This window comes from Danio rerio, chromosome 22 (genome assembly GCF_049306965.1).
Source record: "Danio rerio strain Tuebingen ecotype United States chromosome 22, GRCz12tu, whole genome shotgun sequence".
NCBI classification, from domain to species: domain Eukaryota; kingdom Metazoa; phylum Chordata; class Actinopteri; order Cypriniformes; family Danionidae; genus Danio; species Danio rerio.
The window spans coordinates 15365001-15380739 of NC_133197.1; the positions used below are offsets into that span (position 1 = coordinate 15365001).

The 15739-nt window shown below is 38.8% G+C and overlaps 2 protein-coding genes across 6 annotated transcripts in view; one reads left to right on the forward strand and one right to left on the reverse strand.

Moving 5' to 3' along the window:
- Window positions 1–15739, forward strand: part of LOC100331214 (lipoprotein lipase) — a 38292-nt gene that overhangs the window by 15481 nt on the left and 7072 nt on the right. Inside the window, exon 6 of one of the 3 annotated variants that reach the window (XM_073936779.1) lies at window positions 5387–5560. The exons of 1 other annotated variant lie outside the window; for it this stretch is intronic. In XM_073936779.1, the coding sequence (XP_073792880.1) occupies window positions 5387–5560 (174 nt within the window). The remainder of the gene's footprint in view (window positions 1–5386; window positions 5561–15739) is intronic. One more of the 3 variants, XM_073936778.1, reaches the window with a different exon arrangement.
- si:ch1073-396h14.1 overlaps window positions 246–15739 on the reverse strand; it is a 47112-nt gene continuing 31618 nt past the window's right edge. For all 3 annotated transcript variants that reach the window (XM_005161720.6, XM_684373.11, XM_073936777.1), the window contains exons 9-15: window positions 12197–12357; window positions 10265–10436; window positions 8799–8943; window positions 7291–7474; window positions 3426–3525; window positions 3032–3252; window positions 246–925 (exon numbers count right to left, since the gene is read on the reverse strand). In XM_005161720.6, the coding sequence (XP_005161777.1) occupies window positions 821–925; window positions 3032–3252; window positions 3426–3525; window positions 7291–7474; window positions 8799–8943; window positions 10265–10436; window positions 12197–12357 (1088 nt within the window). In that variant the 3' untranslated portion in view covers window positions 246–820. The remainder of the gene's footprint in view (window positions 926–3031; window positions 3253–3425; window positions 3526–7290; window positions 7475–8798; window positions 8944–10264; window positions 10437–12196; window positions 12358–15739) is intronic.

Genomic DNA, 15739 nt, shown 5'->3' on the forward strand with positions numbered 1-15739 from the left:
ACTAAGTTTGAAATTTCATTCATAATGGTCTTAAAAAGGTCTTAAAAAGTCTTAAATTTGACTTTGCGAAACCTGCAGAAACCCTGTAATCTTTAGGCGATCACAATCCTAAGTTGGAAACCACTGTCCTATTAAAATTTGGCCTTTTTTTACCTTTCAAGGGTAAATGTCATGTAGTTCTTGGTGCTTATCATGGTAACCCCTCCAAGGACAAAACAGAGAGATAAAATCGGGAAAGCAAATCAAGCACCTCAAACAAACTGGTGTCTGGATATCACAGCCAAACAATTGCAAAACTCTACATTTTGACCTTGCTGATATAGTTTCCGGTGGAACCAAATATGCAGTGGGACATTCATAGGTTGACATATACTGTATTCCTTTTGTAGCATTCCCAAAAAAAAAACATTAGCTTTCTCTGAAAACTACAACCATATGTTGGAATGAACTAAACTGAGATAATTTGGCTTTCTCAAAATCTGTGTGTAATGTTCGTGAGGTGTTTTAAAGTAAATTCAAAGAAAGAAACATTGTGTACGAAGTTACAGAGAGCACAGTGATTTACAGCTGCACAAAAAACTGGAAGGTGTTCAATCCTCAAATCGGCAGTGGAGTTAAAACAACATTAAAATGGCCAATGGCGAGACACTTGGGTGGAGGAGGTCGAAGTAAACTCAAATCGTGTTTGGACAGATGCAGTCGACTCTCAGCTGTGCATCTGGACAGCCTCCAATGATCAGTCAGATGTTTTGAACACTCAGAAGTTCCCTCAAAAGCAATGTTTTCCTGCATGCTGGGAGTGCCCCAAGTGTATAGATGGTTAACCGTCTTCATCAATTTCAAGTGGCTGTCCAAGAAAAAAGATAGTGCCGCCCATAATGGCAGAAATGGAGAGAATTCCCAAAAGTATTGCCCACCAATGTGCCTTTAAAAGAGAAGCATAAAGCAGGTTATATAAACAAAACACTGGTGCCACATCCCAATTTGCATTCCATCTGCATTAAATAGTATTCGTGTCTCAAGTTGTATTGTTTAAATGAGAATTTCAAAGTTACCCAGACAGTCTAATAATTTTGTAATAAACTCAAAGTGCAGATCTAAATATTTAGCGCAATACACACATTTGATCAGAACTGAAAACAATGATAAAAGCTTATGGTGTTTTTAAGTCATGTTGGATAAATTGTATTTGTGAGTTGAATGCACAAGAAAGCCACCTCAAAGTTGTTATTACGGGTGAGAAACTCAACAAATTTTTTTTTTAATCCCAGAGTTTCCGAGCTGGGGGAGTGTCAGTGAGAAACATGGCGGAATCTCTAATCTATAATAGAGAGTTAAATATACAACCCCAAATCAGAAAAGGTTGGGATTAAGCATGGGCCGGTATAAGATTCTGACGGTATGATAACCTTGGAAATATTGGATATACCTTAGATAACCGTGGGATCACGGTATTGTGATTACAACTAAAAAAATAAAGTCTTTTTAAATGTCTGGGTAAAAAACAAAGACTTTTTTCCCTTTGAAAACAATATATTTTATTTTTTGAAAGATTTACAATGTTTTGGAACAGTAAACATGTCAGGCTAAATATTTTAAAAGATTAATTGACTCCTGTTGTCTTCATTCATTTTAAAATCACAGATCTCTTTACTATTTAAAACGGCATCTTTGCATATTTTTTTCTGCTAAAGATATTGTTGTGCTAAAAAAATACCTAAGGAACAGTATTACAGAAAATGATGTCGGTTTTAAAACCTTGACTTTTCCAAACCACGGTATACCTTAAAAACGGTTATCGTCCCATGCCTAGTTGGGACAAAATGGAAAATGCAAATAAAAAAAATCAAGATTTCTAAATTTACTTTGACTTGTGTTTCATTACAGACAATACGAACACAAAATATTTTGTTTTGTCTGGTCAACCTCATTACAGGTACTTGACTGGCCTGCCTGCAGTCCCGACTTGCAGGAATGTGTGGCACATTTTAAAGTGCAAAATGAGACCACAAAGACCTCGTATTGTTGCCAACCATCAGTCTTGTTTGCAGTAAGAATGGGACAAAATTACACCTGAAACACAGTCTCTAAATGTCTTGTAAGTGTTAAATTCTACAAAGTTACAAATGGGTAAATGCTTTACGATTCCAATTTTTTTTAATGAGTCTGCAAGAACCAAAACTGGAATACGTGTTTATTAAACAAAAAATTAATCATTAAATAAATGTTTTTTTGTATTGTCTGCAATGAAATACCAGTCAAAGTAAATTTAGAAATTGCTTCTTTCTTTTTTTATTTGTGTTTTCCATACTGTCCCAATTTTTTTCCTGATTTTGGGTAGTAACATCTAACCTAATGAAAATATTGATTCAATATCTAAAGTTATCTGCGTTATACTTAATCTGCAACAAGATTAAGAACGTTTATAAAGTCACAACGCAACACGTAATGAGATTTCTCTGTTTGAAACAACATATTTGGTGGGAAATTAAATTTAAAAGAAATTAGTAGTATATGACGATGGTTGACAGAACAACTAAGCAACAGAATTCCCTGCTGAAATCAAGACTGCTGTTGGCTAGTTTTAGCTGGTTTTACAGGGGGTTTGGCCATTTTTAGGCTGGTTTCATTGACCAGCCTGCATTAAGTTGGACATAGCTGGTTTTGGATGGTCAAGCCCGTTTTAGCTATTCATCTACCAGCCTTAGTAGCTAAGACCAGGCTGGAATTGGTTGAAACAAGCCTGGAAATGGCCAAAACCCCTCTAAAACCCGACTGATTAATCAGTTAAAACCAGCTAACCAGGTTGGTTTAAGCTGTTTTTAATCAGCCGTATTGTCATTTAATGATAAAACAATACATTTTAAAGCTTGCCTTCTCTTCTGTTACACACTCAAAAGTAAGTATTTTAAATTCTAAAAAAGATGGCACACTTTTAAGGCGCAGAATAATTGGCGAACTTGAACACAGGCCAAAAACACCCAGTGGAAGATGCTAGCATGCTAACGTTAGACTGTATCAAACAACATACCTTCATCCAACCGGCCAAGTCGTCAAATTCATCCAGTTTCAGGAAAGAGTTTTTGAGCCTTGCGATTGGACCGTCAGCATCTAGTATTCGGCACACTTTAAATTGATCACAGTAGCCTTGGTTCCCAGAGCAGGGTGCTCCAGGAGCCAAAGCCACACGCTTCCCACTGAAATACTGCAAAAGGACTGCAGAAGTGGTGCTCGCGCAGGTATTAGGTTTATCTATGAAGAAAAAAAAAACAAATGCAAGTTTGATTCGAGAACATGTGTGTTTCATTAGGGTTTTTTATTGAGCAGTAATGTCAGCGCAAATAGTCCGTTCAGACAAATAGCTGTTTATGCATCTAATTTATTTGAAGCAGTAAACACGTGTTACGGAGGAACATTGTGGTTACCTCTCTGCTGGCAGCACATGTGGCACTTCTCCGTCTTGCTCTGTCCCGGACAGTCACATTGCACCATGTTATGTAGCGCGCAGAGAGACAGTCCACATTCCTGTGACATCAGGCCACAAGACAACGGTTAAACAGGAAATCACATTGTGTAAAATGATAATACACCAAATATATTACTACATCTTCAAGGAAACAGATATTTATTGCTTCCCACAAAAGTTGACTGTTTTCAATTAAATAACATATTTGTATGACATATTGTATGTGCTCAAGGCTATTGTTTTTTGCATGCTGAATAGCAAAAGAATGCATGAAATCTGACAAACAGGATCCAAACTCTATGCCTTCGTGGTTTGAAACCAGAGTTAAATGTGTTTGTGTTTAAACACTGGACTGAGAACAAACAAATCAGACTTGTGAAGTACAAATCGCAAGTTTAACAGATTGGGATTCAAGTCTACATCAAATAAGTACAGTGTGAACGCCGCTGAAGAGGTTTAGCACTTAAACTACCAGAATGCTATTTCTGCTGACAATTCAAATAAACTGTAATGAATTGAATTTTTATCACGTCATATTTTCATTCTGAGTTTCTTTTGAGATTTGAGAATTAAGCTTTAAATGTCTGTCGTCATATTTAAGTCATTTATCACCCTAAAAACCGGGGCTAGAAACCTTTTTTCAGCAGAGCCATTTCAGACTTTTTTGGGAAATGCATTTTTCATAGAGCCATTGGGATACACACTTACTTTTTTTTGTTGGTGCTCTTCTAAGCTGCTTACTTAATATGAGCTAAAACAACACAATTCTTGACATTTCGTTGGGACAACTTAATTTTTTTATGTTCACTCCACTTAAATTTGTAAAAACCAAGTTAACCAAGTCCATGTACAACTCAAAAATGAACAAATATGAGGCATCACGTTGAGCAAGTCCATGAATGAAGAAAGCCCGATTTATAGAATTTTTCTTTTCGTCATCAGCACTAATAAATGTTGTATTTATTTGCGCAAGGTTACCATAGAAACATAAGTTGTTTGGCCTTTTATTAGTGTTACGATTCAAATTTATCAATTGGTCGAAACCTTCTTTGTTGTAAACTGAGTTTTTATTCATTTTGTACTGTGGCCGAAGAAGCTTAATGTGCTGCATTTTGAGAAAACACTTGCAATTACAAAAAACACCAGCAATTTACAAAAAGATCTTCATCTGTTTGACAACACACATGCTGCAAATCCTCACAATGCAAGCACATTATAAAACACACTGCATTTTCACAACACAAACATTGATAAAACACGCTGCATTTCTCACAAAGCAAATAGAATGGAACACAATGGAAATGTTTCTAGGGGGCCCAAAAATGTGACGGACGCCGTTGAGGTTGTAACCGTACGTTCACACCGAAACCGGCAAGAGCGTCAAAGTAGCCGGAAGTCATTCATTTTCAATGAGAGCCGGCGGCGATAAGCGGCGAGGAGCAGCGAGACGCGTCTTCTCCGGCGTGGGCGTCGAGGAGAGTTGAAATCAAGTCAACTTTATGGTAATGAGCTATGACGTGGTTCGACGACAAGCAATCAGAATGAAGACGTCCACCGCTTAATTGGAGTTCAGAGAACACAGACCTGTGAACTTCCGACCACAGTTGTTCCCAAGGGTTTGATGATTGCGGTCGCCGGATTTCCAATTATTTACAATGTTTTCTTACAGGAACATGCATTAAATAACTTACTGGCGAGTTACTGATGTTTATTAACGATATTTAAATTTATCTTAAAAAAGCAGGAAACTCACACGACGTGACAGTACAAAACAGTATTGCTGCTTCAATATATTTCAGACATATGGACATATTGGATAAATAGAGCTAAGCCACACCACACGCAACTTGATCTTCCATTGTTTTATGAATTTGATAAGAAGTGTGCAACATTTTCACGCTAGAAACATGTTTTATGCAGGAATGCAACTGACATGCTGCAACGGCTCCTTTAAATACGAGATCAATGTAGCGAGTTTTGACGCTCTCGCCGCCGGAGCTGAAGGCAGACAGCATTGTCGCCAGGGAGGCCAGAACGAGCTTGGACGCTCTCGCCGCTTTCGGTGTGAACGTACGGTAAGGAGATCTTTGAAAGGTGAGTTTTTTGTTTTTTTGTTTACCTGACACCAGTGTCTTTAGTATTTATTAGCCTAAATAACCATAACCTTCATAACCAGGATCCGCCACGTTTTAGGGTCTCCTAGAAACATTTCTGTTGTATTGTGTGAAATGCCGCACGTTTTTTTTATGTGTGACAACTTGCAGCATGTGTGCTGTCAAACAGATGAAGATCTTTTCTCAGTTTGCTGGTGTTTTTTTTAGATCGGCACGTGTTTTCCTATATTGCAGCATGTTAAGCTCTCTCTGCCACCGTAATTTTGCTGTAAAACAAAATACTATAAAAAAGGGAACTGTAATTGTATTTTCAATAGAAAACTGATTTCTAGTGCCGGCCATCATATTTTAAAGTGTAAAATATTATTATAGGGACACAGCTGGAGAGCCACATATTTTTGGTGAAGGAGCCACATGTGGTTCACGAGCCATAAGTTACCTACTACTACGATAAAAATACAATCTTTTCGTAATAAAGCCTATAATAGAGTATATGCAGAGCTATGTTTCTTTCCATACTGATAAACTTCTGGTGAACAGTTAATGTGACTTTTGTAATGTAATTTTTTACTTTTGTAAATGTAATTTAATGCAGTGCTTCTTGTACAACGGGGTGTCCAAACTCGGTTCTAGAGGACCGGTGTCCTGCAGATTTTAGCTTCAACTTGTCTCAACACACCTGCAAGGATGTTTCTAGAAAGCCTAGCAAAGCCTAGAAAGCCTTTTTTTTATTAGGTGTGTCTGATTGGGGTTGGAACTAAACTTTGCAAGAAAACCGGCCCTCCAGGGCTGAGTTTTTTAACATGCCTGTTGTACAATCTAAGACCCACTTTATATCGGATATCACTCAGCCAGTGGAGATCGCTGATTTTAAAAAAAGAAAACAGACCTTAAACGTGCCAATTTTGTAACTGCAAACAGTCACCGGAAGCAATTGACCCAGGTTACTGACAAATTAAAAGTCCTTCCGCATACCTCTGTGGAAAGCAAAGTTTTTACTGAAGTTAAAATGTTATGTGTTTGCTATCAGAAAGTTTTTTCTGTTGATTTTGTTAGTAGAAAGATGCTAGGCAACAGAGGTATGTTTTTTTTCAAAGGCACAGGTATAATGTTAGAATGAAAAATACACACATTTAGGAAAAGGTCAGGGTACCGTAAATATATTGGGCTTTACTGTAATAAAAGTTAAACAATTTACAAAATGTAAACATGGTCAAAATGACTTTCTGTTCTAGTGTTAAAAGTCCCATGAAGTGCTTTGAAATTGGATTATTATTTTTTTGGATGTTTGATGTAATACCAAAAGAAAAATGAAGAGAGGATGGGACAGGGTACCTCCTCCCCTTTAAAAACAGTCAATAGCATATTGCTTTTATCACAGTTCTACCAGTGAGAGTGGTTGAGATCAAGCACATTAAATAAAAAGCAAATGAAAAGTGTTTTGAAGGAGGTGGGGCATGCCAGATAACAGACAGCATTTAATTGGTCAAGATTTGATGAGAAACTGAGGTATAAGGTGACGTGAAAAAAATCGTTGATCTATTAGGGCTGAAGTAACAAACTACTTACTTTGGATGTTTATATCAGTCATATAAATTTTTGTCCCCGTTTTAGAGCATGCTAGCTAATAGATTTCCTTGAAACTAACATTTTTTAATTTTAAGTTCATGGGACCTTTAGGAATAACCAAAAATACGCTGTTGGACGTACCCCGCTGGAACAGACACGAGTGCCATTACTGCATATTGTCATGTCAGGCTTGGAAGGAGGTTCCGGACAAACAGCAGAGGAACCAGCACAAACACTTTTGTTACGACACTCTGAGTTTCCTTCACACATCAGCCCAGCTTTCTTGAAGACACACTGGGAGTTGCAGCACAGACCCTGGCTAGGACTGAAGTGGATAAAAAATGATCAGTTAACAATGGTCAACTTCAAGAAGTTCCGTTTGGAAAACTTTAGTGCAAACCTAAGTACTAAAAGGCAGACTTCCTTAAGCGTTTCGATCTAACCTGCTCTAAAAGCCAGGTCAAAAGTCAGGTAACCTAAGTTGCCCTGTCCTGATCTAGAGCAGTGCTTCTTAATTCTGGTCATGGAGGTCAGTTTTTCTGATAGTTTAGCAAAAACATGTTTCAAGTTATCTTGAAGTATCTGGATTAGTTGATTCAGATATGCTTATACATGTTAAACTCTTAAGTGTAGTTTATTTATAAGCTAATTTGGAGAAGATCACATGCTTTTGATTGAATACGGCTGGTCCAGCATTAGCTAATACATGATCCACCAATCAGTCAATTTCTAACTCAACATAAATAAACAGAAATTCTTACATCAGTATCTTTGTTTTGAAGAATCCCTCCTTCCACCCCTACTCCTCCTCCCTTTTTTAGACAGGGCGGCATGACAGCCCAGTGGTTAGCACTGTTGCCTTATAGCAAGTACATCACTGGTTCAAGTCCTTACCAGGCCAGCCGAAGTTTCTGTGCGGATTTTACATGTTCTCCCTGTGCTCGTGTGGGTTTACCCCGGGTTCTCCGGTTTCCACCCACAATCCAAAGACATGTGACATGGGTGAATATACCCAACCAAATTGGCAATCTAGACAAGTCAACAGTATATTTCCATAGAAATTCATAATTTGCCATTCATTAGCAGGGAAGTTTTCGAGATCTATCAGAGCTCAAACTCCCTTTTCACCCTTCTATCGGGAGGGAGCCCCGGGCTCAATGATCTTTTGAGCTCAGGGCTCTCTCTCGGGACAGGATGCCAAATACACTTTATTATCAATCATCAGCTAAGGGCAAACTCTTGAAAACAAAGTAGTCCACCAAAAGAGGAGGATGGGACTTCTATGACAGGGGTGTCAATCCCAATTCTCAGAGGACCAGCATTATGGAGAGTTTAGCTCCAACTTGTTCAAATTCCCTTGCCAAGGCATTTCAAATAAGGTGTTAAATTACAACTGGGTCTCAACTCCAGCGGAAGGTGGCAACTTCAGAAGCAGGACTGGATGCTCTTGTACATTCATTGTGTGTTTGAAAAGGGAACTCACAAGCATCTCAAGCAATAATGATAGAAAACTCCTTGGCGGTGATCTTTGCAGATGTCTATTATACAAAAGTCAGTACAACATCACCAAGGCATGGCCTTAAGTGATTAAATCTAGGAAGTTCGTTTCATCCAAATAGTCCACAGATATTAAAGTGTTTAATGCAAACCTGCACTGTTTGCCAAGCTTCAATCTGCACTCAATGCCTGAAGGCTCTTTTGAGCTGTGGCAGCATGGATCACTATCATCATGGCCCACATCACACTCTTCCCCCTCTTCTACAATGCGGTTTCCACAAATGGGCTGGTCACTATCTGACAAAACAAAACCAGTATAAGACAGGACAGCTAGGTTTAACTTCTATCTTGATCAATCATGAATAGGGATGTAACGGTATCAGAATTTCACGGTACGGTAATACCTCGGTATCAATGTCACGGTACGGTATTTATTGAATCATTTACAGGAAAAAAAAAACTTTTGAAAATACTCCAAAAAAGTGCCAAAAGTGTCAATGACATACAAATTAGCCGTCTATCTGTTAGCTTTGAAACAGGAACTTCAATTTTAATAACAAAAAATTATTAAACCATGTAAAAAAAAATAAAGTTTCAATTTAGTATTGTTGAAAACTCATCACATTTAACATTTAATCACTCACTTAGATAGAGATGGGTTTAAAGGAAAATTATCATATAACTATAATCTGGTAAAAGCTGGTATCTCTGGGTATTTACAATGTCCCCTGCAACAGAAAAAACCCCTCTCATTTGGGACTGAGGATTCTGGGACGAGAGATATGACTTGGCCCATGTTGACAGCAGTGGGGTAACGTTGTGCATTGTCTTTCCCCCACTTGAGAGGACAAACCATGAGTGAGATAGAGATCTCTTTGCGGTACAAGTCAATGTCTGCATCAATCTGAACAGTGTGCTGTGTTTCTGCAGTCCCCATGACTGTTATTAGTCGTATTCCCCAACTTGCAGGCACGTGCACACATAGGGCTCAACCTGTGCAGTGTACATGCCCTTTTTAGTCTTGGATAGAAAATGCCCTTCCAAAACGATCAAAAGTGCCCCCGCGACGCGACACAACCTCCGTCCAGTCCAGCCCTTCAGTAGGCGCGCGATAACACCTCTCTTGAGTATGCGCGCTCAACCCCCCCTCGGCGCTTTACAATACGCGCGCCACAACACAGCTGATCAGAACGCGCGCGACAGCACCGCTATTCAGCACGCGCGCGGCGACAACACCCGCTTTAGGTTCGATCATTTCCATCTTTTTTTCATCTCCGCTACTAGCAGCACACTCCATTTCCGCATTACTGGATCTGTAGCGACAACAGACCGCAAAGGATTATGGCCACGCCGGGGCTGATGGGAAATGAAGTTTCAGCTACCTCCCGTTCGCTTCATTCGCCTGAGCAAATTTTCTCAGAAGACCTATAGTTTTACCGAGTCATGCGACTTCGGTAATATCGAAAAAATTTAATATTGCGGTATGACGGTATTTACAATACCGTTACATCCCTAATCATGAATATAAAACATTTTATTAATGTTTGAATGAATGTTGAATAACCTAATATTTAGCAGCACATCTGCTGCATCCCTAAAACTTGTTTGGGCATCTTACCAACAAAGCATGTGTCCTTCTTTACATTAAGAAGGTGACTCATATGCCGCAGACTGCAGGGGGAGAACTTGTCACTGTTCTCCTCAATCCTGCTGGCGGCTTTCGGGAACATCAAGAATCTTCCTTTGCCACTGGTGACCTCCAGGTCCCCACAGTTAGAGTTTTCATCATGCTGTCGTAGACAAAACACATGAAGTAAAATGCAAACATTCAAAATCAGGAGTCTGAAACTAAAATCACCTGGGAGCTAATAGTTCGTGGTATTCTACATTAGGGAAAGATTAACAGTTGCAACAACTAGGGATGCACTGAATTTTTTGCTGGCAGAAATTATCGAGTAGGTATTGCTGCAGCGTGGAGACCACCAAGTGGGAGGGACTTACGCCGCAAGTGGGCAGGGTTGCTGTAGTAGTGTGTAGTAGTGTGTATGTGTAGTAGACGTTAATAAAACACAACAGGTTACTGTGAGTATTGGTTTAGGGTTACGGTAAGAGTAGACCAGGGGTGTCCAAACTCTCTCCTGGAGGACTGGGGTCCTGCATAGTTTAGCTTCAATTTCCTTCAACACACCTGCTTGAGAGTTTTTAGTACACCTAGAAGGAAGTTGATTATCTGGTTCAGGTTTGTTTAATTAGTATTGGAACTAAAATATGCAAGAAACTGGCTCTCCAGGACCAAGTTTGGACAACCCTGGTGTAGACATTCAAAAACACAGTAGGTTGGACTCTGTGTCATATAAAACACTTTAATAAAATGAGAACTCCAGGTTTGTGCAGCCCACTTGGAGCTCAAGTCCCACTCACTTGGAGCTGGCTACGACCTCTGTTTATACCCTTCTCGAAATGATTGGCATTTTTTGTCGGAAAGAGAAAACAGCTGGAAATGAGGCAAAAAAAAAAGGTTCATATGGTTTTCACACCATATGCAGAAAGTGATGCAATATGAAATCCATTAATTTGCAAGCACATCATAGTCAGTTTTTTTAAAGTAGCTCAATATTTTGCACTGTGGATATTCCCCTCATGTAACTGTACACAAATCTATGCACGAACTGCACATGCTCACTAGGGAAGCATAGCCTACTCAAATAACGCATTGACAGGAAATTTATATGTAGTATACTTGCTCCTGTTGCTTTCAATAGCATTACTGTTTTCGACATGGAATGTGCTGTGCTCACAACACTGGTAAAATTAACCCTCTCGATTTGTGACTACCAATAAAATATTGGTGTTTTTGTTGGTAGTTTTGTTGTTTTTAAGTTATTGGGCTGAATTTTAAATGTCTAACAAAATTGCTTTATATTATTTAATAAAATAATAAATAATCTTAAATCAGTTTCTGCTTTGTTTTTTAGCCAAGTGCATCTAGAATTTTGACTTTGACTCAGAACTTTCATTTCATTAAATAATATTAATATTATATATCCATGTGTGTACACACACTATTTTGTCGTGCTTTTCATTCACAGACGCTCTACAGTACATTTTGAACTTCAAGAATGAAATGACATAACTGGAGCAAGGGCCTTTGGCCCCTTTCCCAGGCCTCCACATAAATTATAGGTGATGCGGCTCTTCTGATCTACTCTGCATCCCAAATTCAATCTGGAAAAAATGAGCCATGCTTGTCAGCCTTCTGCTGTCAAATGTGACTTAACGTTAATGCAAGTCCTATGTAGTGTGAGAAACATGGCAAAAACGGGTGGAAATAAGAGTTGCTGAAAGGCATTTAGATATGCAGCTTCATGCAATAGAGTGACATGCTATGCTAAAGTTTGGAATCAAGCAAAAACATGCTAGCATCTGTCAACAGTGTAAAATCATGCTTTTTAAAACAGAGCAACACAGTGCAGCCATCTTAGATTTGCAAACCAAATGTTGGTGATTTAATCCAGCTGGCGATGACAGTAAAGAGAGGCATCAGACTCACAGGAGCTCCAAGGCTATGGCCCAACTCATGGGCGAAGGTCAGATGTACGTGTTTGGTAGAAAGGTAGTGGCCATAGGTCTGAAGGGTTACAAGACCAGTGTTGTGGCTGCAATTGCGACCGCTCTTGAGGATCATTTTAGAGCAGATTCCTCCCCAATTATCTACAAATTAGAGAAAGGACAATCAGAAATAACTCAAGCTAAAAACACAGCAGGACACAATAACAAGTTTTAGGCATGTTATGTTAAAGCAAAGATTGGATTGACTCAGGTCATTTTTAATGACTTTGTCTTTCAGAGCGGTAAACTCTTAACTCATTTAACTCTCTTAGCTATACGTTAAAAGTAAAGATATACTGTATTTTGAAATGGACTCTTAGGCTTGCCAAATAATATCCTATGAGGATATCATACTCCCCCATGTTTCAAGCTTATATAAATGCCAACACACGATTTTACTGCTGATCACAAACATCTGGAGGTTTTCGCACAGCACTAACCAATTACATCATTGCTCACTAAACTCTGCTGGTGGGTGGTAAGAGGGGTTGTAGTTGGTCAAGACCAGCCTGTCCATCAAAACCCAAAGTCCTGGATCGTTTTAAACCAGCCTATGAACCTTTAGTCCAGCAAAACCAAAGGTCAAGCTTATGGCTTCCTCAGATGTTGTTAGATTTGTGTTTCAAACCTGCTGGGAAAACGTCATGAAACCATCCACTTTTTTTTTTTCTTTTTTTTTTTTTGCTTGTCGGGGGTGGAAATTTACAAGAACCATACATTGAGGTCAGATGAACTTGCTCACATAAAACATATGGGAAATGTGGGTTTATGGAGCTTTAACGGTTATCTGGTCATCTGTCTCTCATTTACGTAATCACACAAAAAACAGGTCTTGATTTTTTTTTTCAATTGCTGAGTCATTTGTCTCTGCAGATTCTAATGAAAATTTAACAGATTTGCATAAACAGCTTATAATCTATTATATAATAAATACATTTATAATAAGTTACAATATGTAACCATTATATATCAAATTAATAATAATGTGCGATCACTAAAAGATTTATTAAGGTCTTGCAGACATTTTCTAACCAGTGATAGTGTTATGAGAAGGACATCTGGTCCTCACAAACATATTAAAACAACTATGTGGGCTATATTCAATTAGGCCGTGGAATATAAATGCAATACATGGTTGCAGAGCTTACTCATCTCATATGACTGGGACGAGAGCCAAATGAAACTAAGGTGAAGCGTTTACTAGTGTGTGCTTGAGTTAAGAGGCACCTTTACAGCTCATTCAACAACTTGCAAGGTGACCAGGAAGGCCCCTTGGGGACGTCACTGGCAGTCACGCTTGCTATATCAGGCTCATTTTCCACTGGACTTGCATGGAGTTATTTTTGTGACAAGGTTTTTAGGGCACAAGGCTGTTGACTGGCACCACAACACAGTCAACTGAGAGCAGTCATCATGGTCTCGGGTTAAACTCTTCAAAACAATTGGCAAGATAGAACAAATAAGCCAAAAAAGTCAAGATTAAGGCATTATTTTGAGTAAACAAGACATTTTATAAACCAAAGCTTCCATTCAATTTTATTGATTAGGATAGATACAGCTCAAAAGTGATGATATATTTCTGTAGCTTAACCCTTAATTTAGCACCCCACTGTATCCTTCTACAGAACGCCAATTATACATATATCATGTTTGATTATTGCACAAAATAAGTTCACTGACCACCAAATTTCACATAATATATCAAAGTATATGCCTGTATAACTTTACATGACAAATTAAATAATATGACACTTTAAAGCAGTCGTAATGCTTCAAAATACTAAAGAAATACAGACCTCCTACCAAATCCCAGAGTTGTGTGCCTATTTTTTAGTAAGGATGATTGACAAAAAGGCCCAAACCCCCACTGTGAAATGAACGAGTGACAACAAGACCAGTCAAGACAACAAAGCTTGGACTGTGGTCTGTTGCAGATGTCTTTATTCAACTTCCCAGACATTAGCGTTAGCATTCATCAAGTTTTCTGACATGTTTGAGAGCTAAAGCACTGGGAAGTCACATCAATAGTTGTTGCGCTGTGAAGTTTGTCCAAAAACAAGTTTACACTTGAGGAGGACCACTGTGAGGAATTGAACGCAACTGGCTAGCGGATTTGCATGGTGTTTAAATGCTAATATGCATGTCTAATGCAACCTCCTCACGTGAGGGTTTTACCATAGTGGCCAATGCAGAAAAAGGAATGCGGTCATCCTAGTTTTTGTAGCAGGGGGGGGCAGAGGTCTAGTAGTGCATAGTTTTGTGGTCACATGACACAACTGCTTTGGACTCACACCTCCTTTCTCAGCCAATCACAGTGATGGCTGTTGTCAATCCCATGGCAACATTCTCAATCCACTGGTGGCCTGCACCTCCAACCGCAAGAATAATCAAAACAATGACCGCTCAGTTTTCAGTCCAGCTGAGATCCCGGTGACATTTAGATGGTATAACCGAATTGAGGCCAGTGTAGATTTACAAAACACAACCTCTGTGAAAACATCCACTCGATGATATGAGAATCCAGAGAGTCAAATTGAAAGGAATGTGGTCGCAGATGAGTAAACAGCCTGCTGGGAAGGCAGACCTATTTGTAACATAATGCACATAATACACAGCATTTAGCAGCAACTTGAGTTTTAGTAGTAACTTCAAGGGCGCCTATGATGAAAATCATCTTTTGTAAGCTGTTTGGACAGAACTGTGTGTAGCTATAGTGTGTCAACAGTCATATTGAAGTCATATAAACACAATAAGTCTCTTTTTTTAATTTCTTGATGTTAAAATAGGATCCAAATCCCTCCCATTTTGAGGCCCAATACAATGTGATGTAGGAGTGCAGCCTCACTGTCCATCGAGTTGATTGACACCTGGGTGTTAACATGTCTACATAGTAACCCATATAATCAAATCAACAAGAAAGGATGTGCGCAAAGTGACAGGGATTTAAAGATCTGTTCAGCTCTCTGTCATCATGAATCATCAAAGGTGATCAAGAATGAGTTTAAAAATGTTTTTAAAACAGTGCATGTTTGTAAGGAATACAGCAATTTTATCAACATTATCACCGCAGCCGCGTGTCAGTACAATTATAAAAGAAGATGCTTCAATCCTGGTTTGATGACGTTAATTAGGTTTATTTTGTACATTACCATAACAGATATCCATAAAGCAGTAGATATTAATGTGTATCCTGTCACATTTGCCGTGCAAAAACAGTGCAAAGTTAAACGCGCACATTGTGTGTGTGTCCGTCTGTGTATGGTGAACTTTGTAACAACATGGTGTGTCACTCATTATTGCAGAAAGGCTTGAATTAACTCCACAACAAATACATCAAATAATCATTGGGAAAGTTCTTACTGTGGTATTTCTCACAAACGTTAAGAGAGATCTGCTTCCTTTATGTCTGTCACTTTGCTGTTTATCTGACGCACGCAGCCGAGGTGGAGATTGAGTCACAGGCAACAAAAACAGCTACACTGTG